Source organism: Gobio gobio (assembly GCF_949357685.1).
Source record: "Gobio gobio genome assembly, chromosome: 4".
Lineage (NCBI taxonomy): Eukaryota > Metazoa > Chordata > Actinopteri > Cypriniformes > Gobionidae > Gobio > Gobio gobio.
This window is the reverse complement of record NC_137100.1, coordinates 36,059,149-36,085,317: the sequence shown is the minus strand read 5'-3', so window position 1 is coordinate 36,085,317 and position 26,169 is coordinate 36,059,149. Positions and strand designations below refer to the sequence as shown.

At 40.9% G+C, this 26,169-nt stretch overlaps 1 protein-coding gene across 1 annotated transcript; it reads left to right on the top strand.

The window, feature by feature from the left end:
* The first annotated feature begins 1,188 nt into the window (after window positions 1-1,188).
* On the top strand, window positions 1,189-25,945 carry micu2 (mitochondrial calcium uptake 2). Its single transcript, XM_079815800.1, has 12 exons — window positions 1,189-2,207; window positions 3,470-3,605; window positions 4,088-4,119; window positions 4,283-4,358; window positions 4,540-4,587; window positions 6,507-6,589; window positions 7,142-7,195; window positions 7,390-7,484; window positions 10,334-10,505; window positions 24,255-24,363; window positions 24,507-24,664; window positions 24,957-25,945. Exons 1-12 carry the CDS (start codon window positions 2,013-2,015, stop codon window positions 25,056-25,058), a joined length of 1,260 nt encoding a protein of 419 aa, XP_079671926.1. The 5' UTR covers window positions 1,189-2,012; the 3' UTR covers window positions 25,059-25,945.
* Window positions 25,946-26,169: the final 224 nt, after the last annotated feature.

The following is a 26,169-nucleotide window of genomic DNA, read 5'->3' as shown; positions in this document are numbered from 1 at the left end:
ACACAGCTTGATGAAGCAGTTGACCACCGTGAACACCTTCGCCTGTCCCAGCTGTCCCTCCTGTCCCTTCTGAACCCCACAACCTTGAAGCAAGAGTGAGAACATGTGCGGGACAATCTGACTGCTGATGTGTCTACTCCAAACATCCGTCTCCATCAGCATGACTACTTAAAACGCTTTACAATTCATGTTGTCAGCATCCCATTTCTTGCCATATTTGATTTAATATTTTTTACAATTACATGCTACTTGTATTGTAGCTTTATGACTTTTGTGGTGTAGTGGGCTAAACACTGAACTGATAAGCAGAAGGTTTCTGCTTGGATCTCCGCAGCCGTCACCACCAGTGTGTCCTTGAGCAAGGCTCAACCACAGAAGCTCTGCAGCAAATGCACAGACATCAAGAATCAGAAAAGTGCTGAAATAACCCTGTTTGAAATTAAAATAAAATACAACTTAAGATTTAAATGTATGTTTTATTCATTTCTGTAGTATACTCAAAGCCTTTGATAACAGGCTTCCTTCATCACCCTCTCTCCAGTCTCCACCAGATAAACACACACGTGCTCTTCTGCTCCTGTAACATCAGACAACTTTCATGTTACCTGTATCTTAAACAACACCTTGATAAAAGCATAAAAGTTTATGTGCTCAATAGCCTTAAATGTTGAGGTAGTTGCTGATGTGTTAATGTTCCTCAATTCATCAACAGTACTAATGGAAAAATAAAAAAAGATAACTTATGTTTAGTTATACTTTATGTAGATTTATTAACATTACTGACGTTCATGTAAAGTAAGCAGTGATGACAACAGGGAACTCTACATTATAGCACACACATCACTCTGATCAGATGTCTATTTCATGCTGTGATGTCATCTGCAATACTTATCGAAAATGTTCCTGTCAGATGTTAAATAAACATTTAGCAAACATCTTTATCTTTAAGTATATCGTTTATGTAAATCCACTTTGGAGACGTGTGTGTGTGTGTTACTGGAGCTCATACATAATAAAACGTGTTTTTACAGCCCAATCACAACTACACTATACTGTCTGTCGTCTTTACACTTTTAACAATTCAACAATTTAACGTTACTCTACAGTAGTCCAACAAATTTTAACACAAGGAACCGTGATTTTGGTTTGTAATACTCACATTTGATTGGCTTTTCTCCGCCTGACGTCTCCTTTCCTGTGGCCTCATGGGAAAGCAGGGATAGAAAAGTATCCGACGATGGGTACTTCACAATCTGGGCGGAATCAGTAAGCCATCCGGGAACTTCTCGCCTACTCTTTTATGATTACTGAGGTTTCGAACATACTTCTCCTTTCACGTACTGTTTTCGCCTACTATATAGTAGGTAAGTAGGCATATTCGAACGCAACATCAGTATACGCACGTCCGAATCTCGCGAGAAATACTCCAAAACCCTGGTAGTTCTCGCCTACTCTTTTATGAATACAAAGGATTCGAGCATACTCTTCGCTCGCCTACTGCTTTTTACATACTATATAGTAGGGAAGTATGCGGTTTCGAACGCAGCCAGAGTCACCTTTCTATTTATAGACTAGTATTTTATTGTCCCATAAGCCGCACCAATATTTTAAATATTTGTTTTTAATTAAAGCTGAGCAATTAATCATGTTATAATTTTTGATAAACGCACCTTGCATGATTAACCTTCTAAGGAAGCTGATCGCCTGGAAGAACTCTAAATCACCTTTTAACCGGAGTGATTTAACCGGAGAAGATGATTTTACTGATGTAAAAATGTACACATGGTGGCTTAAATGACTATGAGTAAAAATGACTAAAACATCATCAATGTTTAATTTACCTGTACAACTCGTTTGCACTGCAAGGTGCGTCTTCCATTATAATCAACTGTCCTCGAGCTCGCGAGCAGTGCAGATATGATGTGCGCCTGATGGGGGCGACAAATCACAGCCTCTTATCACTCTAACTTCACTATCGACCAAAGAAGACTGATAAAACTTCCCGTAGAATAATGGCGACTTGGGGCAGGTTAGGCGCTAGTTGGCGGAGTACAGTCAGAAGTTTGTGGCCTCTCAGAGGTATATGGTATAACCGCGCTGTTGGAGCGGGTCTGCTGGGCTCTGTTGTAGCAGGCGGATTTATACACTATAAGAATGAACCGAGATGGACACTGTGGCCACACATCGTCTACGCGGAGGAAAGTAAGGTAAACAAACTTCTCTAATCAGAGACAACTTTTAAACCTCTTAACTTTTTAAAATGTCGTGTTGTCCGAGAAGTTAAACGCATTAGCATCATTTTGATGTTCGGAGAGTCACTTTGATTATACTGTTGTGCCATCTGTTTTAAAATGATTAAATTCAACCGATATATACTTTTATTAAACGGGTTTACCCGTGTTTTATTGCAGTTTGGTACATTGCATATGGAGTCTCAGTAAAAGCCTAATCTGTCTTCTGTTGCAAATGTTTGTTTATGCCCGCATATTTGGGATAGTTTGAATAGTAACACTGTTGCCATCAAGTTGAAGGTGGAGATCTGTGTATGGTGTCACAGCAAACTAGCTACTATGTGTCAGCCAGGTCACAAATCTAAATGCTTGGTTGATGACTCATTATGTGATTAACATTTGGATAATTTACAGAATTCATTCAAACATAATACAATGTATAATCAGAGCCAGAAATGCATTACTGAAGTGAATTGTCATGCACACAAATAACTGCTACTATAAAAACCCAATAAACAGTTTAAACAGGTTTAGGATAATCTTACAATAACACTGTTTACATCGGCTAAAGAGAAAGTAATAATAAATATTGAGTCCACATTTAAAGAACATCAAATCATATTTCCTGTATTTTTTACCCCTCTGTGAACAGTTGTCACCCTGCTGTTATTTTAGTATTATTTGTACACTATATTATAGTATTTATTCATTTTTAATTTGCTTTTATTTTTTACAGTTTCATACGGTTCTCATTTTATTTTACGTTTTAGTATTTTTTGTGCCTTTATGTCTTTTCTATTAGTTTTTTTAATATATTTTTATATTTCCATTAACCTTTAATTTATTTTTGTTTTATTTTATTAATTTTAGTACTTCAGCTTAAACTTATTTCAGTGAGTTTCAGTGAGTTTTTAAGGTGGAGATTTCCGTCTAATATTTATAGTTTTTATTTAAGCTTTATTTCTATTAACAAAAACTATTAAAATATTTTAATAGTTTTCAGTTTTAATTAACAATCACAACACTGCTCCCCTGTTGCCCCTTCTTAAAAAATCCATAGAATGATACTGAACTTTCCAGTTAGACATTATTGAAACATTATTCAATTTACTGGAAAGATAATGACTCATATGTCTCAAAATTCTAGAGGCCAAGTTATGCTCTAGATAGAATGCAAGTGCACAGTTCATGAATGCAACGTACTCTTTCTTTATATTTTTTTGTTTATGTCTGTAAAGAAAGAGGTGATCACAGTACCAAATGTATCCATGAGACGACTGCGGTTTAACCAGTTTGCCTCCATGATCTATGAAGAGGAGCCATACATGACACCCAGAGACTTCCTCCATTCAGTCTTGATGGAGAAGGTGGATCGTAAGTGATATACCATCATGTGCGAACACTCAAAAAGAGACGTGCACTAGGGAGGCTCTATAATGTATAAATTGCTATATGATATTGTGCATTCCTGTTCTATTGGACTAAATAGAATATAGCTTTATTACACTTTACTTTACCTTTATGAAAAGTGCATACTTTAATATTTCTCTGTTTAAATGTAAACTCTTTATGTGGACTGCCATCAAAAAACACCAAGACCCCAAATTGCTGACACATGCAGCCTTCCCCTCTCTTTCACTTACACTCTCATTTATAGTAACATGTTTCTGGTTTGAGTGTACCGAGTGAAAATGCTGTTTATCTGGAAGTAATCACCTCTGCGTGTTAGGCCTTGTATTAAATAAAGTAAGCGTAAAGTACTCCAGGATCTCTCCAAACACCACTACAGACATTTCTGTTAATTTTCAATATGCTGCAAAATATTATTACAACAATCTTTGATCTTCCTCTTATAGGCAAACTACAGAAAAAGATGCTGACCAAAGCAGTAAGTGCATTTTGTTAGTTCACATGAATGTTGTTTCGAACACAAATAGACTAGCTCTAAACGAATACCATTATTATATGATCAAATGTGATGTGTGATTGTGCTGGAGGTCTCACGGACACAATTAAAGCTTTGCCTTATTATCTGATTGGTCCACTCACAGGATGTGGACGATATGATATGGGTGGCTTCTAGGGCTGAGGAAGGAAATCTTCTGTTCAGAGGAATTGGAGACAAAGGTATATGTTAACTGAACACATGCCAGAGTCTACCTGTCTTAGTAAAGTTGCTGTGTGGGCCAATTACTTCCCATTGAGGAAGTGTCATAATTAAAATGTAATTTTGAATATGCTGTTTCTGTTTACATAATTCAGTGTTTTAATTAACATTGAATCTCCTTGTCTGAACCATTATTTTCAGGGCTGATCTCTTACACAGAGTACCTGTTTCTCCTCACTATTCTTACAAGTAAGTATTTCCTACCCTTTTTACATCATTTCATAAACGGTTTTCTTTCAGCTACATCAGTGCCCATCCCTGGAACCAATTATTTATATATATTCTTTAACCCTGTATCAAAATATGTCTGCACCATTCTGCACTGCTGCTAAATTCACTGCATCATGGCAAAATTAATTTTAGCTGAGCTTGCATTCTTATTTGAACGCAATAAGAAAGAGAGATTGGCCTCTGTGAAATAATACAAACACAATAATTAGACAATGCATTGTCCTTGCTGGTTGCATGCAACATTAAACATACAGCATGACCATATAGTCCAACTTAGGAACAAATTAATTTGAGAGATTTGATGAAGTAAAAACAATTTTTAAAGAAAAAAAAAACTCATTAAGTGGAATCAAAGCCAAAATATTTCTTATGATTATGATTCCTAGTCTCAGAAGACGGTAGAAAGACAATTTAATCACTGTTTAATCACTTTCGGTTCAGCACCAGAATTTATTAGGTCTCATTCACTAACTAGTGCATGAAATCTGAATGTTTTCACAAACAAATCATGATTCATCAATATCTTTCGTTCTAAAATTTATTCCAAATTTATGAACAAATGTAGGAACAACGGAAACCAATTTGGGCATGCACGTTATTAACGTTAGAACAAGGTTAAGAACATATTCATGTGAGTACTCGCTTTTATGAGAATTTATCCTGTGCGTATAAATAATAATCATTTATGTAATTATTAGTGAATGAGATTTATTGTTCTTCAACTGCTTGAATACAATCAGAATATTGTCTAAAAATATAACAATCAAAAGTTTCGGTGAGTTTGCAGAAGGCCTGTACTTGAATACTTGATTTTTTTTAACCAGCAGTTTCAGTACAATTGTACAAGTTTAGAGTCCTAATGTTTTTATTTTTTATATAAAGTTTTGCTAATTTGCCAGCAAAGCCCAAAATACTGCATCTTCACTCAGTGCTTGCTGTGACACTATATTGGAGCATACTCAGGGTTCCCACTCGTCCTGGAAAACCTTGAAAATTGATGACAAATTTTCTAGTCCTGGAAAACACGTGGAAAATTAGAGAAAATGTAAAAGGTCCTGGAAAATCTTATTTTTTTTTTCTTTAGCTGAGTACAAAGAGTTTATCACAGGCTCAAAACAATTACCGCTAGTTGCAGAAAGCGCGATGCTCCGGAATGCTGAGTTTTGACACTTGAGAGAAGCATTTTGAATGATGGTGTTTAGTCTTGTGTTGCCACTTGCTGCAGTTAGCTAATGTTATTAACAGCTCAAATTTATGTAGTGAATGTTAACTGGTAAGCAGCTATCTAATCACATAATTTTGATATAAACTTGTAATTGCGTGATATAAACTCACAATTGTGTGTTATGAAGTCAGAATTGCATGATATAAAATTACAATTGTGTTATAGTCAGAATTGTGAGAGTAGTATAGTTAAAAATTTGCAATTTTCTTTTCTTTTTATTCTGTGGCGGAAACAAGCTTCCATAATTTATGATTAAGAGCTCATATTAAAAACTGTTTTATAGTTAAGTCATGGCAATAAATTGTACTAATTTTAAAGACTTAGAGAGCAATATTTGGCATGATCCTTGTCTTTTATTCCCGTCGTAGTAAAATTTAAAATATCCTGGAAAATGATCGCTGAAAAAGAGTGGGAACCCTGATACTGTATTTACCATAACATCACAGTTATACCACAGTTGTATTTGTGATATTTACTTACACCGGGGCAGCTGCATTATACCTGTTAGTCTTTTCTTCCTTGTAGCAATTTGTTTTGTATGTGTGGTGGGGGTGGTGGAGGGGGGAGGGTATGGGTCTCTTTCGCTGGTCACATATTATTCCAGAAAGCCAGTATCCATTGCTTTACTCTGTTAACTGCATTGTGATTCCAGAACCACAAACAGGATTTCATATTGCTTTCAAAATGCTTGATATTGATGGCAATGAGCATGTGGACAAGAAGGAATTTCAAAAGGTATGGGGTGTCTTTTCACACATGATTTATTTGACACCATGTTTTCTCATACTCAAATTGATAATAGGTGCAAATGTTTTTTTGGTTTTTTTTGTAAATGTAAATGCATTTAATTATATGAAGATGTGCAGAGCTAAGAAAGTTCTCCTGACTGGATTTATCCATTATGGACTGTTAGTAGTGTGGTCATTAGGGTCTATCTGCTTTGTGTTTCTGTTAATGCTGGCATGAGCTGAGACTGATGCGCACCAGGTATGTGGGAATGGTTGATGCATGATTGGTGCATGATACGAGCATCAGAAAAATATATCAATTAATTGAATTTAGTTTGATTTAAATGTTTAGTCTATTCAAATGGATCAGTGTGCCATGTGGTGGAAGATTCACATAAGCTCAAAACTATTTGAATAGTTTTTCTTCAGAGCATATCTACATCCCACCGCCCCTTAACACACAAACACATACATAAACACTAGAGAATATCGTTAATCAGTTATTTGAATGTACATTACTTTTACCTGCTTTCTACTAACCTTGCTCTCGTTTTTGAAGCTGAAGAAAGTTATTCGACCGAGGAAAGAACTACTAGGGCAGGGTGGGACAGAGGTGGGTACATGTTTGTGTGAGTTCAGCAACTTTGGATGTTATATGGTGTATTTAGAATTTGTTATTCCTATATTCTGTATAGAAACACTTCCTAGTTTTGTTTAATATCAAAGGTAAGTTGTACTGAAAATCTTTGTAAACACATTTGTTACATTTAGATGTTTAAGCAAACAGCATTGTTTGTTTCTCTACAGGTTTCAGACAGTGATTTTGAGGTTAACACTACACTACAGGTTTTCTTCTTTGGGAAAAATGGCAAGAAAAAACTCCACTACAAAGATTTTTGCAGGTACTTTAGCATGTTAAAGTGTCTGTGATTAAAAACTATAATTGTGTGGTCAATCTTAAACTGTAGTATTAGATGTAGTCGGCTATTTGACCTTAAATTTGCATTATAATATAAATCTCTAAACTTCTCACTAGTTGTAGTTATAATCAGAAGTTATCCGTTGCCATTACTATGCTGTTTCCACTCTCTAATTTTCTTTATGTATGCTACAAAAATAACACAACTGTTTTCAAATCAGGATGTTTTTATTAAGTGTAGACATGAGATTGGCAGAATACAGCAAAATAAGATCGGTTGGTCGATAAGGATTTTTTTTTTAAGAAGTCTCTTATGCTCACCAAGGCTACATTTATTTGATTATAAAATACAGTAAAACAGTAATATTTGAAATATTATTACAATTTAAAATGACTTTTTCATATTTTATTGCAAAATGTAATTTATTCAGCATCATTACTCCAGTCTTCAGTATCACATGATCCTTCAGAAATCAGTCTAAAATGCTGATTTGGAGATCAATAAACATTACTTAATTATTATCAATGTTAAACACACAGGGCCAGATTTACTAACAGTTTGCGCCAGCGCAAACCCTCTTTAGGCCTTAAAAAATATTTACTTAAAAAATTAAAAGCAGAAAAGGTGTGGCCAGTTATTTTTGCGGCTGACGTTATTGCATGTGCATTTGTAAGATTTTCACTTTCCCATTTCCTTGCTGAATAAAAGTATTAATTTTATTTAAAAAACAACAACAACAACAAAAACATCTGGGGCCGTATTCACAAAACATTTTATCTTACCACGAAGAGTTCTCCTAAATAGCAGTAAAAGTTCTTAGTTAAAGGGGTGGTAAAACACATTCTTTTGAAGGCTTGGCTGTGTTTGTGGGGTGCACTGTAACATGTGTTCATGCTTCGTTTTAAAAAAAATTGCCTTATTTTTCATATATTTGACCTTTATTCTACACTGCTCTGTCCCTCCTTGTAAAACGGTCTGATGCTTTCCGGGTTGTATGAAGCCAGTCCCTCAAAAATACGCAGTGGGCTCAGATTGGTTAGCTGGCCCAGTGTGTTGTGATTCGCTAACCGCAGTGCACGTCGGAAACGTCACGCCCCTTACCGGAGGCTGTTCAGTATGGTGTTCGTCGGATATCGTTAAGTATGAATGAGCATTTAACAGACTGGTTTGCAGAACAGCGTTGTCATCTGTTTACTTCCTTGCTACAACCTATTACAGGAAAACACATCGATGAAAAATAAATCAGACTTACAGGTTGTGGCCCATGAACAGCTTCTGTTTGTAAATCCAGCTTTCAGGACAAGCCGTTGTGCATATCCTGTATTGAACTCGCGAAGTTTGTGGAAGTTTGTGTTGTCCTCCGTGAAATGTGCAGCGCGCGCGTCGTGCATCCACGCACCGGCAGTGTTTTTTTCACGCAGCTGACGTTGTGCAAATCTGGCATTCAAAACGCGAAGACGGTGGATGTTTCCCTCCATGAGATGTGCTGCAGGGAGCCCTGCGCACGCCTGATTCCCCGCTGACTCAAACACACGTGCATATAACATGCTGTATGTTAAACGCTCTGCAACGCACCCCCGTCCCTATGAAGGCTGAACAGAGCAAGTACCCCAGACCTGCAATCCGGATGAATATAACAGCGTTTCCTCTGCATCGCGGCAACAACACTCCAGCCTACTAACCACAACAGCGCCGCGATACAAAATGGCCTCATCCCCCCCCTTATTTAATATTCTCGGAGGAGGGGTTTATGTAAATATTGAGCCTGTTGATGTCACCAACCCTGGAGGAATGTCTGTAGTCGCCTACTGGCCGTTTGCTGTAGTTCTTAGAAACTGATTTCTTTAAAAGCAAATATCTCCCTTTGCTTTAAACTTTGAACGTTGTAACTTTGCAGATGTTGTTTATGCTCAAGCAGCAACATTACACGCTAGCTAAAGTTAGAATAGTGAAATCGTTGTTTACCACCCCTTTAAGAGTTTTTCTCTTAAAACCTTTTCACAAAGCTGCTGAGACCAACTTTTACTAAGGAATAGAGAGAAGTCTTAAGAGCAGGGTTGACCTTGTTGCTATGGATTGGCTTAGGGGGAGGTGTCTATGTAAGCTATTTAATCTATTCAATAATATTCAATAATATTGCCATATTCAATAAAGATTTTAAAATGTAGGCTAAGTGTCAATATTAAACAAGTAGGCCTATATGTTCAGCTAATTGTCAGCCTCTTACATGTCTGCATCTCGAGAGTTTGAAAAATTCAAGCGACAAATTATGTTTTATAAGCAAAGTTCCATTCAATGCATTTTGCCTGTACATGAATGTTATTTTAAACCGTTATTTTATGTCATTGCAGATTAAAATCTATAAATCAAAATATTTATTGCATTTATGAAGAAAAGGCTCAGCACTCAAGGCTCAGCACTATCGCCTATTGCCTCTTGCCTCAATGGTCTTTGGGTAGATTGCTGTGGCAGATTGCCAGCAACAACCATAGGATTGTTTGTAATATGGTCTTACTGACTTAGTTAGTCCTCTTGACTACCCCTAACTTTTCACAGATGGAGCTGGTTTTAGTGCTAAAATGCTTTGTGAAACACTCTTAGAGCAAAAAGAATTTAGGAGTCCTAAAATTAGGACTGACACACCTATTATTTTTAAGAGTTTCTCCTAAATCAGCAAGTTACTATGTTTTGTGAATACGGCCCTTAAAACAGCCCTTACCCTTTCAAAGTAAGCCAGGTAGCTCATCTCCTATCTACCAACTATCCTGTGTTTTAACTTTTGTTTAGCCTTGAGAGATGTATTGCAAGGATTTTGTTTTGGCTTTGTGTAGATTTATGGAGGATCTGCAGGCGGAGGTGCAAGAAGTTGAGTTCCTGCGGTTTTCTAAAGGAATGAAGACCATGAGGCGGGAGGACTTTGCTGAATGGCTGCTTCACTACACCAATGAAGAGGACAATGAGGCATACTGGGACAACATGAGGAAGAGGATCCCCACTGGACAGGTAACATTTATATTAATAATAGTCCTGAATATTATTAATATACAGCCTTGGCCAAAGTATTGGTAGTGACATTAATTTTGTGTTTTGCAAAGTTTGCTGCTTCAGTTGTTGTGGTGTTGATTCACTTTGTTTGTAGGTTATTGTGCAGAATGGTTAGATGCATTTTAAATAATTGCAAGAAAATGCAAGAAAAGAAAATTTAAAAAAGAACTTTATCACAAACTAGTCCCCGTCCATACGTAAAAATGTTGTATCGTATCGGCGCTTCATCCAGACGGATCTGGCGTTTTAGGAGCCTGAAACCGGTATTTTTTTTAAACTGGGTCCCAGACTGGATAAATCTGAAACTGACACCCTGTAGCGTATTAGGGTTACATATATATTTAAATTAAAAATTAGCTCAATAGGGAATTGTGGGTATTAATATTTAGGGATTTATGATTAATCATAACGGGTTATAATCTAATCACCAATCTCCAAAATCACCCAAAATGGGAATACCTCACCTCGGTATTTATGCAATATAATATATATGGTTAACAACAATTTATTGTAATTAACTACAGATATATCTATATTAAATAATCACAGAATAACCCCAAGGGAGTTGATTCAAAATTCCTCTCCGTTCCGTTTAAAGAACGAGCGGAGATTCCTTATCCACTCACCAGGTCTATTCTTCCTACCCAATTCTCGGGAAGTTCGTCCCTCTGGCCACAAAGGACAAACTTTCCGAGTTATGGTATTAATTAAAGCATTCAACGAATAAGAGCTCGTAGCTTAGATCTGACATTAAAGGGACTCGTGTTCCGTGAGCAAACAATGACAATCGAAACGTGAATATCATGGTTTTAATAAAGATTAATACTACGATTACATATGACTACATAAAGAATACATGTATTTACAGAATAGTGGAAAGTAAAGAGGAGGATGAGGGGAAGGGAAAGGAAAGGAAGGAGGGTAAGATCGTGTCCGATCCGACACCTTCCCAGACAAAACCATTGGAGCCAGCAAGAAATATCACCTTAAACAGGGGTACAATCTTTAAAACGCATCTAAATTTCGGTAGAATTGATACTTGCATGGTTTCTTGGTGTTGTGTAAAGCAAGATGCGTGCGTTGGCGTTTCTCAGAGAGTTTGCGCGCTGAAGCGTTCTCTCCATTCGGTTCTTCCAGAGCTTCGTTGGTCCGCGGGACTTTTAAAGGTGTCGACTTGGAAGGAAGTTCATCTCGTCCAGCTAAGTGCGTCCGCTGACTGCGCCGCGGAGCGCGTTGATCTTCAAAGGAAACATCAGCTTGGCTGGACCGCGCCGGCTCGCAGGTCGATAACCCGCGAGCCGCGCTGATGAGATGGGAGGAAAAGGGAATTTGTCTCGTCCGGGGTTCTTGCAAGGTGACTGAGCACCGATATGCTTGTGTTACTGTCTTTTGAGATCCATTAAACTACGCCCACTTTCCCGGCGGCAACCAATCGTTGGTGTGAATTTCAGGCGGGAGAGAGTTTCTTTGTTCTGACTTTATTACTCAATGGAATGTTCTTGCCGGGAGCCAGAATTAGTAAAGTTTCGCTCAAAAAGGGCTAAACCTACTAAAAGGTACATCTCATAATCATCTACTTTGCACCACTGACTGGGACAAAGAAAGAGAAACCTTTAGACATCAAACATGCCTGTGTTTAAATGCATGAAAGACAGTGTATCTCTTTTACAGAGCCATTTTGAGCATTTAGGATTAACATCACACACACATACAAATATATACTTTGTGGTCAACATACATATAACACAAGGGTCATCACATATTTCTGGGATGGTTAAATTAAAGGCTAATATGAAGAGGAATACTTGTGTGTGTGTGTGTGTGTGTGTGTGTGTGTGTGTGTGTGTGTGTCTGTGTGTGTGTGTGTGTCTGTCTGTGTGTGTGATAGGAATCTATTTGAAGTTCCTCACAAGGTGATAACGGCACGGCCTGCGTTGTCTCTGCTGGTCGTAAGGGTGATAGTGCGGCCATTTGGCCAGCCTCAACTGGCACCACTACACTCATTTATATGCTAATACTAATTCATAGGCAGAGCTGTGCAAAAGATCTGCATCTCTGGTGTTTCTCGAACGACCCACCACTTTGATCTCATGTCAAGAGCGACTCCAGACGCTACAGTCCCCCTTTGTCATGTGACGACGTCCGGTTGACCTCGTCGGATGACAGTTGTCGTTTTGATCGGATGGTAGTCGAGTGGGATCATGATGGTCAGATGGCAGGTGGATCATGGTGGTCGAGTGGCAGGTGGTTTCTAATCGTTCCAAGCCTTTGGTTCCTCAGGCTGAGGGTCCATCCTGATGAGGTTTGGCCTTGTCTCTGTCTTGGTACCTCCCTTCCGTGGGTTTCGTTTGAATCCCAGGAGGAGAGAGGCTGTGTTCTTGGTCATGGACTCTCGCATCTCGTGGACCCTCTTGACTAGGATGAAAGCCAGGCCCAGTGTCAGGGTGTGGCATGATGCTGTAGCAAGGTAAAGAGCTGTGTCGATGAGAGTGATGTCAATTGGCTAGGACCCCCTTTCTTAATCTTTAGTTCCAGTTCTGGATCTAGAGTGAAGTTGTGATTCTTGAAGAAGGATGGGGTTTCCAGCTCTGACCAGTACTCTTCACTTGGGAGGTATTACGATGCCAGATCATCAAGGTGGAGGATGGTACCCTTTGGTACGTGAATCCACACACTCTGGTCGTTTGTGTCCCCTGGAGTAATGGTCACTCCACGGCAGATAAGGCAGGCAGCAGCCAAGTTCAGGTCTCTGACCTTGTGCAACAGGTGTCGAGGCAGCAGGTGCCATGACGGTGCGTCACCTGTCATCCTGAAGTCCGTCTGTGTGGCGCAGGTTTCTGCTTGTGGTCTCAGGAAGTGGTAAGGGGTCTATGTGGCCTGAAGAGGGTTTCAGACTGACCTAGTGCTGGTGACAGGAGGGAAGCAGGTAGTTGTTAGCCTCTCAGTCACGAGAAGTCCGAAGGATCGGAGTTCTGCTCTGCTTCTTGTAGCAGTGCTGTTGTGAGCTTGCCTGAGCTGTGTGTGGCAAGGAGTTGGAAGCTTGTCCTTTGCAGTCCTCATCTGGTGAGTCCTGTTTTCAGGGGCTATTTTGCTGGTGTCAGCAGCTCCTGTGACCCTGAGATAGTAGTGTCCAGCTGTCCTTGTGCCGCCTCCGCTTGACAGCTGCGTGAAGGGTTTGGCAGAGGGCGTTGTTGTCGACGGCTGTGGGACATCCTGTGGTGTGCGCAGGGTGGACGCGCTGTCTTCCGTGGCTCCGCCCAGTGGCTTGTCTGGTACTTGGCGTTTGCCATAGTGACAGTTCTGCATGTGTTTGATCTGTCCAGCTGCTCTCATGGTTCAACAGCTGTCTGAGCCACTTCAGGTGTAGTTTGTCAATGTGCTGGTGAGTAGTGTAAGTTCTGACAAAACTAGAGTCTCTTGTTTGATGCAGCAGGGTCGTCTGACACCCAGTCACAAGTTCCAAAGTAGACACATGAGTTGATTCATGCGGGGTGGCTCTGATGGTCATGAGCACCAATGGACGTTTCACATCCCAGTCTTTCTGGTTGGCAGACACATACTTTCTCAGCATGCTGGCCCCAGCTCAATTGGTTCATTCAACTTGGTGTCGTTGGGTGCTCAAAGACATTCTACTCACTTGGAGAACTGGCATACAACTGTGAGGAAGTACTTGTGGTCCCTCGTCGATCTGGGAAGGGATCCCGTCCAGTCTATTTGAAGGTATGACCACGGGACTGTGACTCTTCTGCGTTGCAGGGGCTCTGGGGTTTGGGTTTGCCGGTTAGAATTGTCAGCAAACCAGACACTTCTCTGACATACTCTGACACGACTTGCTGCATGCCAGGCCAATATTTCACTTGCTTCTGTGTCTTGTGGCTCTGGTACCGTGGTGTCCGGCACATGGTGCGTTGTGGGCATACATTTAGCATTACCCCCCTTTTGACACTGTGGCATCACAAGCTTTAGCGCTGTGAGGGCGTCAGAGGCATACCCCAGAATGTTTGTTTTCTCACGCAGCATGTGTTTGCCGTCATGCGGTCGTCTGAGGCCTGTGGTAGCGGTGAAGTCAGACATCGTGACAGGGTGGTTGGAGGGGTCTGAGAGGTGGTTACTCATAGCTTTTATGGCAGTGTCAGAGGCTTGCATGTCAGCTGTGTCATTTATGGAAATTGTAGAGCCAGCGTAAGCGGCTGTGATGTTGGAATCGCCGCAGGAATAGTCAGTTTGCTGCGGGTTATTGCAGCGCCATCACGGGTGGTTGCGTGGGTGGGAGGTGACCATGGATTGCCGTGAAGTGTGCCAGTCTTGGCCAGGGAATCAGTTTGGTCATTCAAGTCTTTGTCAAGGCCGGGTTGCCTTGAGTGTCCTGTCACCTTTTCCCGGTGGACAGTCATGTCGTGTGTTCTTGTGATGTCATCACACGCGTCGAACAGGTGTTGGGCATGCTTCGTTTCGGAAGATGTTAAACTCGGCTGGTGAGTTGGCATAGCCGATTGGGCACCTGGTGAAAGTACGCTGTCGGTTGCAGAAGGTGAAAGACAGCTGGTGCTGCAGTATCCTGTTCGTTGATTAAAGTACAGACTCTTGGGATGGTCTGGCCTGGCAGGAGGTTTTCAGGCTTGGCAGGAACCACAGGGGGCTGTGATGTCAGTGGGGCTCACATTACCTCATTGGTAAAGTCCACATGAGCCTTGAGGCGAATCAAGGGGTCTGCTTCTATGTAGACGTTATGCAGTGGATCTTGAAGGACCAGGATGTGGTGTGTGAGGCACTGATCGTTCCATTTCAAGTTCAAAGTGCAGGTGCCCTTGACAGTTACCATGGTTGTTAGGCAGGAGTCCAACGGGCAGTGGGTGCACTTGCTTGCAGATGGAAGGTTGGATGTGTCTTTCATGAGGGCTTTGAACAGTGCTAGACTGATGGCTGAGTTGTCTGCCCATAGTGAGAGTATGATGTCTGTAGTTGTTACATCATTCAGCTGGAGGTCAGTCATGACCTTGGGGCAGTGAAAGTCAGAGTCTATGGTGAGTTGAAAAGTGCAGAGTAGCGAGCTTGAACTTTGCTCTGGTGCTGAGACAGTGTTCTCGCGGCGGGTTGCAAGATTTCTCGTGACCTCTGTGACCTGACAGTCTGGCTCAGGTGATCTGGGTGGCTGGAGAGGCAGAGGTTCTCGTACTTGAGCCCAAATCTTTAGCTGTATGAAGTCTAGTAGGGGCTCAAAACGATCTAGCAGATCTTTGCCGACGAGAAAGGGGTACGTGTCCATTGGTTAGATGTACACTGGGTGTACCAGACTCATTAGGCCCATCGTTAGCTGGATGGGAGCTATCTGTTCAAGTTGGATCTCATTTTGGCTGTATGACTGCACATTCAACTCACATTTTGGGATTTCAGAGTTCGATTGTTCAGGAAGTGCAGCTGTCAGCTAAGGGAGTTGAGCGACGCTGTCACTTGGTGATGAAGTCTCTGGATCTTTGGACTGTGGTTTGTGCGGTGCTTGGTTCCGTCGGAGAGCAGTCAGGAAGGACGTTTGGTGCCGGTCTTGGTCACAGTCGTAAGCTGTCTGGCCTGTCCTTCTTGTCTCCCTTGCGAGAAGTTCTTTCAGAATCCTCAGGATCTCTGCTGACTCAGATGAAGCTGCACCGTCTGGCTCTGGTGAGTGCTCAGACTTGGGTTCGTTTGGGGCGAGCCGTTCCGCCGCTGGCTGTTTGGGCTAGGGGTGCTGTCATTTCTGGGCTGTCGGCTGGCATCTCACGCGGCTCCACCTTTGGGTGGTTAGACAGACGTGGCTTGTCTCAGAGTCTTTCAGAGTGCTCGGACAGGTGCTTAAGACGGGCACCGTGCCAGTTGCGCTGCTCTCTGCTGGCTTGGAACGGTCTTGCCGGTTACAAAGTCTGTCACTGCGTTGTTGCAGGGCGCCCCCTGGAGCCAGCTCTGAACGGTGATCAGAGACAGGGTAAACCATTAGATTTCTCACAGTCTTTTCAGAAACAGTCTTTTTGGTCGGCAGTCCCGTAGCTGTTGGTAGTCCAGCTTTACGGTCTCATGTTGTAAGTGAAAGTTCATACCCTGCAGGGTTTGGGGTGAAAGTTGAGATGTTTCTGGCCAGCTTGTAGAGTTCTTGGGAAGCCATGATGTGCCTGAGCATGATTCTCTGGATTGGCTCCCACCCCCTTTGCTGCTGGTGGGGGCCTTGTGGCTGCTGGCTGGTGACAACCTGGGCAGTGGGCTTTCACCTTTTTTTTTTTTTTTTTTTTGAACCAAATCTTGGACCTTGGCATGGGCGTTTGCAAGTGGGTTTCACAAGCTTTGGCCTTGCTGTTTCTTTCTTTCAGTTCAATCTTTGCTCTTGTTAGGAGAGCTTCACCTCGTTGGAGTTTTTCTTTTGGTTCCTCTTCGGATTCTTTCTCCAACTGCTCTCTGTGCTTGTCTCTACACGAAGTTCTGCCGGGGCATTTTGGAGTCTCTCAACTTCCTCCCGAAGTTGTAGGTCCGTTCCGTCCTTCCGTCCGCGTCGGTCCTGGGTCTCGAGGAGTAGCTGATCTAATCGACTCTGCGCGTGGTCCTGGTTCCTACGGGCCTCCTCGGCATGGAGCTTCAACGCTGCCGTTCTTGGCTCAGGGGCTGCAGGTCACCGTGGCTTTAGGCAGGAACGCAGTCGTCCTGGTGCTCGATCAGGTCTCGACGTGATCCCAGCGGCGGTGGGGCTGGATGAACGGGACACACCGCTTACTGTGGGCAAGAGAGAGACAACACAAAAGAGGCCAATGCAAGTCCGTATAGGGTGTAGTGCTTATAGCCATATGTGACTATTTAATTGTGTGTGCAATTTTGGACTAACTGGTGCAGACAGTTAGTGGAATCTAGGCCGTGCACCTGTTGTCTTGGCCGTGAGCGGCCAGGTGGGGCCGATTTGTGTGGGTGAGTGCCGGATTTAAATAACAATTTTGACAGTGCGGTAGCCTAGTGGGTCATTTACTGACACTGGCTCCTGATCGTCAATCTATTATTCAGCTTTCCTTGATGGCTCTCATAGGTTCTGTCTTTAGGTGAACTGGAAGAAACTAAACAACAGAATAGTAGAGTAGAAAAGAAAAGAAAAGGGCGAAATATCCAAGAATACTAAGAAGGCACGAAATAAAACAGAATGAGAACATAAGAGATAGATATGGGAAGGCTCTAAGCTTAATACCAATGCTAGGGTTTATGACAGGGCCAACGAGTGAGGGGGCGCTGTTGAGCTATAAAGCCTTGGGGAAAGTTATGGCTTACAAAAAAAAGAAAGGTGTGGCCAAACACTTAAGTGACCGGGAATATGTATATTCTAGGGCTTGCAATAAGTGAATGGGCTTATTTAACTTACTATGCCTGGGGTGAATCGGGGTCGCTTCAGGTGAGAACCGATGGTGAGGTCAATCTCGCCGGCGGTCCCTGGACACTCGACCGCGGTGTTCCCAGATCCTCGTCCCTTGGTACCACGGTGCGCCCACTCAAACAGCGTGTGACTTTTAGCATGACTGGGCAGCATTCAGGTAAGTTTGGTCAACGGCCAGACTGAAGGGTTGAAATTGGGTTTCCTCTGAAATCCCTTTGGAGTCCAAACGGAGGATCAGAGCAATTAACCAAGATGCCCTTGAGCGGTTCAGTTGGACTCGTTGACTTCTCCCTGGAGTGCCCGAAATGCTTAGTCTGCTGCGTGCCGCCGCCAATGGTACGGAGACAGGTGTCTGCGATTCACACACGACCGGTGTCAGTTACGCAGGCCAGGTGACTCCACTCACCGGAACCCAGCCAGAAGACAACCGGAAATTCACCACAAGCACTAGGGGAGGTACTACCTGTAAATATATAAATGGCTAACAAGGAAAACGTGACATCAGCTTAGCTTAAACTTGTTTGAACCAAATCCAAATAATTCTGTAAAGTGAGAGAGGTAAAAGACTATTCAATGAATAGTACTAAAACATAAAATGATGATAATGTTGGTAATTATCAGAACAACCTTGAAAAAGGGAGAAATAGAATTAATTAAATTAATCTATTCAGAAATGGAGCCAAAGGAGAAGAGAGAGAGGAGAGCCAACTTATGAGAGTGCCCAACAGGGGGCGTGCTACTGATAAGTGGCTGTCGCAGGCTGAAAAGAGAAGGCTTAATTTAAATTCAGGTTCAAACTTGCTTAAACCAGAATTTAAATAAGTGCAGGGTATCAGACTGGTATGAAATGGAAGAAACCAATTGATAAACAAATAACAATAAAAAGGAAAGAAAAGAACAGACAGGCAAAAATAACTCCAATTGAAACAATGAGAAAGAAAGGGAAACTGACTTAGCAGGAGATGTCACAAAAGGGGCCCATTCCCCTTAGGTAGCATCACTGGCTGAAAGGAGAACTTAATTTAAATTCAAATTCAAACTTTGTTTAAACCAAATTTAAATAAGTGTGAGAAGTCATTGAACCCGAAAGATTGAATGATACCAAACAATAGCAATAACGGGAAATAAATGAAAATAATTATAATAGTAAACAAATAAAATAACGACAGTTCGCTTGAGAGAGTTTAATAAGGCAAACATCTGCAGACGTCCACAAGATGGCGTAGTGGAGTCAAGCGTGGGTAATTTGAGAGGTGCAGCACACCTAGCGGGCTGCCCCCTTGTGTTACTCGGAGGTATTACACTACCCAAAATTAGGTGATTATGAAGCTTGAGCGTCCGACAATGGGGAGGGTCCAGCTTCCTAACGCAGCAATTTAACTGCAATCACAAGTGTGAAGAGAATTTGTTTTCAAATTTCCTTTGTGCCAATTTTGAAACACAGAGTGTGTGGACGGATTTATTTACCGCATATATACACAAATGTAGAACAGAGCATTTTCTCTGCAACAAATTTTAACGTGATCAAGGTTAAAATAAAATACTCCCATTCACACATCAAGCAGATACTGGCCAGCAGTTTTTTTCTGGTTGATTTGTGCAAGGTGTGCGTTCTGGTTAGCTATGCCAAAACTCCACCTAAGGGGGTGAGATCGCTAGCGATTGATAAGGCCTTTTATAAAACGAATAAGAGGAATACGCTCAAATCGTCATCACGCTGAAAGAAGATTTCTTCGTTCTAACAGGTGGCATCACGCACAGGTGGCATCACGCACAGGTGGCATCACAATGAAAGAAGATTTCTTCGTTCTAACAGGTGGCATCACGCTCAGGTGGCATCACGCACAGGTGGCATCACGCTGAAAGAAGATTTCTTCGTTCTAACAGGTGGAATTGATAATATTAAAATGTTCTGCAAAAGAAGTTTATTTCCCTTTACAGAGACAGTTTTAATATTATGAACTGCAGTTTCTTTTTAACAATTAACAGTGACCAAAATGTTTGACAAAAATAGACGCTGTTAACATAGGACTAACTGAAATGAGCTTTGGGCTTTTCAGTTACAGATACGTGAGTTCGCGATTGCGACTTGTCTCACTGAAGCGCGCATATAAGACAACAATTAACACAAATGATATACGGATAAAATTGACAAAGTTGCTCACAAAACAGAGTTTAGAATGTGCTCGAAATATTCTCCACCAAAAATATGTAGCGTATTAGGGTTACATATATATTTAAATTAAAAATTAGCTCAATAGGGAATTGTGGGTATTAATATTTAGGGATTTATGATTAATCATAACGGGTTATAATCTAATCACCAATCTCCAAAATCACCCAAAATGGGAATACCTCACCTCGGTATTTATGCAATATAATATATATGGTTAACAACAATTTATTGTAATTAACTACAGATATATCTATATTAAATAATCACAGAATAACCCCAAGGGAGTTGATTCAAAATTCCTCTCCGTTCCGTTTAAAGAACGAGCGGAGATTCCTTATCCACTCACCAGGTCTATTCTTCCTACCCAATTCTCGGGAAGTTCGTCCCTCTGGCCACAAAGGACAAACTTTCCGAGTTATGGTATTAATTAAAGCATTCAACGAATAAGAGCTCGTAGCTTAGATCTGACATTAAAGGGACTCGTGTTCCGTGAGCAAACAATGACAATCGAAACGTGAATATCATGGTTTTAATAAAGATTAATACTACGATTACATATGACTACATAAAGAATACATGTATTTACAGAATAGTGGAAAGTAAAGAGGAGGATGAGGGGAAGGGAAAGGAAAGGAAGGAGGGTAAGATCGTGTCCGATCCGACACCTTCCCAGACAAAACCATTGGAGCCAGCAAGAAATATCACCTTAAACAGGGGTACAATCTTTAAAACGCATCTAAATTTCGGTAGAATTGATACTTGCATGGTTTCTTGGTGTTGTGTAAAGCAAGATGCGTGCGTTGGCGTTTCTCAGAGAGTTTGCGCGCTGAAGCGTTCTCTCCATTCGGTTCTTCCAGAGCTTCGTTGGTCCGCGGGACTTTTAAAGGTGTCGACTTGGAAGGAAGTTCATCTCGTCCAGCTAAGTGCGTCCGCTGACTGCGCCGCGGAGCGCGTTGATCTTCAAAGGAAACATCAGCTTGGCTGGACCGCGCCGGCTCGCAGGTCGATAACCCGCGAGCCGCGCTGATGAGATGGGAGGAAAAGGGAATTTGTCTCGTCCGGGGTTCTTGCAAGGTGACTGAGCACCGATATGCTTGTGTTACTGTCTTTTGAGATCCATTAAACTACGCCCACTTTCCCGGCGGCAACCAATCGTTGGTGTGAATTTCAGGCGGGAGAGAGTTTCTTTGTTCTGACTTTATTACTCAATGGAATGTTCTTGCCGGGAGCCAGAATTAGTAAAGTTTCGCTCAAAAAGGGCTAAACCTACTAAAAGGTACATCTCATAATCATCTACTTTGCACCACTGACTGGGACAAAGAAAGAGAAACCTTTAGACATCAAACATGCCTGTGTTTAAATGCATGAAAGACAGTGTATCTCTTTTACAGAGCCATTTTGAGCATTTAGGATTAACATCACACACACATACAAATATATACTTTGTGGTCAACATACATATAACACAAGGGTCATCACATATTTCTGGGATGGTTAAATTAAAGGCTAATATGAAGAGGAATACTTGTGTGTGTGTGTGTGTGTGTGTGTGTGTGTGTGTGTGTGTGTGTGTGTGTGTGTGTGTGTGTCTGTGTGTGTGTGTGTGTCTGTCTGTGTGTGTGATAGGAATCTATTTGAAGTTCCTCACAAGGTGATAACGGCACGGCCTGCGTTGTCTCTGCTGGTCGTAAGGGTGATAGTGCGGCCATTTGGCCAGCCTCAACTGGCACCACTACACTCATTTATATGCTAATACTAATTCATAGGCAGAGCTGTGCAAAAGATCTGCATCTCTGGTGTTTCTCGAACGACCCACCACTTTGATCTCATGTCAAGAGCGACTCCAGACGCTACAACCCTTACGTTTTTGTGTGTACAGCCAATCCATATATTTTGTGAAAACAGTGATGTCATCACACCACGTCACGCACTGTAAAGACTAGAAGGGATACAGCTACAGCCACTGGGCATGCGCACATCAATATTGCGTCATTTAATTACTGTATTTGCATTATTGTAAGGGTAGGTTTAGGGTGTAGGCATTAATAAAACACAATCTGATAAGTAGCAAATGTATTTATTGTTATTTTATTGTGAGATTTTGCCTCACTTCCGATAGTTGCTGTACCCCTTCTAGCCACAACTCTTCTCCGTTTTTAGTGTATTTCTGTGGAAGAATTGCAGCGCCACAGGGGGAAAAATATCGTATAGGGAAAGCTCTGGCTTCGTATGGATGTGGCCTATATTCTTCTGTTTTTGGCCCTGGCACAAAACTGACCATTTTACCTCATTCACTAATCATATCAGCACATGGGAAAGTCTGAACGAGTACTAGTCAGGTGAATTACTCATTCTGATTGGATTATAAGAGCAGACTGATTGCTATATAGACCTTATGTAGCCCTGCCCCTTTTCAGCGTTTCGCTTGTTGTGTTTTGTTTTCCAGTTTGTATTTCCACAGCATGAAGGTAAGATCTTACGGATTAATGAATGAACGGCTTGTTTTAAAATCTTCCCGGTCTACTGACATTTGTTATGACATGCGCGTCAAGCATTACAATGCCCATGATAACTTTCATTAACTCTACAAAAAGTAAATCCACTTCACCAGCTAATTATTCTTCAACAGCAATGCCATAGAAATATGCAGAGCTACCACAAAAACGGAAGTTCAAAGACAAAATTCTGCCTGCTTGTTTCTCGGCTGCTCTTCTGTCTAAAAGAAGGGAAGAAGTGCTGCCTATCATTGTGTTCTTGTTTTAGCTATGGTTACCTCCGTGCCTCACATGCAAGGAAATTGTTGCACCTGAAGTGAAGTGACGTGTAGCCAAGTTTGGTGTCCCATACTCAGAATTTCACCCATCAAATGCGCGCACACATAGCAGTGAGTATTGAACACACACACACACACACACACACCCCGTGAACACACACAGTGGGCAGCCTTTTTTGCTGCGGCACCCGGGGAGCAATGGGGGGTTTGCCTAGCTCAAGGACACCTCAGTTGTGGGTAATGAGAGTGGAAGAGTGTGCTGTTCATTTAATCCTCCCCACCTACATTTTCTGCCAGAACTGAGACTTGAAGCTGCGACCTTCGGGTTACAAATCGGACTCTCTCTAACCATTAGGCCACAACTGCCCTGAAAGAATCATGTACCGGATCATCAAGAACTTCAAGCAGAGAGGTTCAACTGCAGTTAAAAAAGGCTATAGGATGCCCCAGAGTGTCCAACAAGCAACAGAACGGTCTCCTCCTGAGGAATCAGCTACCGAATCGTGTCACCACCAGTGTAGAGCTTGCTCAATATTTGCAGCAGGTAGGTGTTAGTGCATCTGCGTGCGCAGTGAGGTGAAGACTTTTGGACAATAGCCTGGTGTCAAGAAGGGCAGAATAAAGAATGGTATCAAAATGTCCTGCAACAGGCAAGAATGGATCGCCACCAGTCAGAATTTGGCCCAAAAACTGATATCCAGCATGCCAGACCGAATTGCAGAGGTTATGAAGAAGAAGAAGAGTCAACACTAAATATTGAATCTTTACGTATATTGAATGTTTTTGCCAATAAAAGCCTTGAAAAAAATGGGGGGGGGGTCTACTTTTTGTTTTATGTTAGTCATAGTGTATTTTTACAATCTTTGTATCTATTCCACTTGTTCTTGCAAGAAAACATATTTACATATACTGAAGTAGCAAACTTTGTGACACTATTTAAGCAAAAAGTGTGTCACTGCTAATACTTTTGACCACTGTTTGAATTTCTGCTGTTTAACACAAAATTACTTGTATAAAATCTGATCTCAGGTCATTGTTGTTAAAATATTATAATAATCAAACTCCAATATTGTCAATATTGTGTTGGACAATAGGGGGCCTTCGAGTCAAAAAGTTTTAACTACTTATTTAGAGGACTCTGGACCCTGTTGACTTAAATGCAAACTGCTATTTATGATAAAACCATCAACTGGCTGAAATATCTTGTACATTATAAATTTGATTTAAATTGTAACAAATTTAAAAGAAAATGTGATTTATAACATATAAGAAGCATTATTTGACATAAAATACTTTGTACATTTGTAGCATCCGGTAATAATAACTTCATCAGTATATTTTTAAATGTCTCGTAAAATAGTGTCTGTTTTTTGTCTTTGTCAGAGCATCACCTTTGATGAATTTAAAGCATTCTGTCTCTTTACCAACAATCTGGAGGACTTCGCCTTCTCCGTAAAAATGATTAATGATTCCAACAAACCAATAGGAATGGGTAAGACTGATCTGGATGCCAGTAGTTTTAACTTTTAATAATAGATCGTTTTTAACACATTTCTTGACATTTTCCAGGTCAAATTTGTGTTGATTTGAGTCATTGAAATGCATAGCAATCTCCCTCACTTTGTTGCTCCATAGCTCAGTTTAAGCGAGCGGTGAAAATAGCGACAGGTCACGACCTTTCAGAGAACGTTTTGGACACCGTTTTTAAGATCTTTGACCTGGACGGGGACAACTGTCTCAGCCATAAAGAGTTCCTCGGTGTGATGAAAGACAGAGTACTTCGTGGACTCAGGGTGAGAAACCATTTAGCCCTTTAATTGATAAATGAAATCTTGCAAATTAATAATACATTTTTTCATTTACAATGTTGTGCTAAAAGTAATCATTTAAAATAAAAATCAGTAGGGTTAAAATTCTGACATAAATTATAATGTCTTTGCTGACAATAGTACACATGATGGACCTTAATCTGAAGAGCAATTATAGCCCAATCTTGTGACAGTTGTTAATCATTGTGAATGTGTGTAAGTGGCTTAACGCAACAACCGGTAGACTTACTGTAGATTGCACCTTTTTGTTGCATAGGTTCAGCCCCAGCTTGGTATTTCTGGGTATTGGAAATGTGTGAAAAGAGAGACACTGCAAGGAGCTAAAGAAGCACTCCGTGAAAGCGGCAGCCCTGTCTGACACAGGAAGAGTATGCAATACCATATACTTCTGGGGAGAAAAATGGTACATAATTACTTACTTACAAGCACCAGGACTTGTAAGTTATACTGTCAGTTAAACTGTAATCTTTTCCTTTAAAATGTTTACATGGGTCCAACGAATTTTGCTTGTAAAATTATATTGCCTTTGGCCCAAAACATATTAAATTAAATTTAAAATGATAAACAATCTTTTATATAAAAATTGATTTCATGATTGGTTTTACTTTTGGGGGGGGGGGGGGGGGGGGGGGATCTGTGATGTGTTCTTCGGACTTGAATTTGTGAAATGGCCTGTGTACACTCCAACAAGATTACACTGTCAGTTCATTATTTATCTTATGTGGATACTAGGTAACTATTTTACAAAATGTAGCCTTAGTTTTACTTGGGATGTGGTGTTGTTTACATATAACCTCTATGTAAATCTTTTCTGTTATAACATTATCCTGTGGATAGTCTGCATCTAATGCAGATTTTGAACTTTGCAATTATCACCCCGAAACCCAGAGCACGTTTGTACTGGATTTTGTTGCTTTTGGGGCTGTTTTGTGACTGAAAAAATTTGCAATTCCATCTTAAGTATGTGCATTTTTTACAAAGAGTTTTGTCCTTTTTGAGTTTCAGTGAAATTGAAATTATACTGCGATATACAGTTTTCTTCCTTTTAAATTGTAAGAGTCCATGTGGTACCTGTGATGACAATCTGTTAAACCCTGTTTAATCGGTGGGATTTCCTGTTATTTTTGGTTGTTGTACCATAGGCTATACATGTTATTTTTATTTCTAGGGCAATACAAAATTTTCAATCTTTCAAAATATACTACCATTTTCCATGAATAAAAAAAGAAATCATGTGATGACTCTATTACTTCCAAATTATGATTTTTATATATATATATATATATATATATCTTTTATAATATATACTTTTCAGAGCATTTAATCACTCGTATATTTCTAAGTTTTCAACTTACGTTCGTTGTCTTTGTAAACGTAAACAATCTTGCCTTTAGGAAATCAACGTCTACAAAATGCACTTTATTCCACACTTTTGCACTTTGAAAGTAACCTTTTTTTTTTTAAATGAT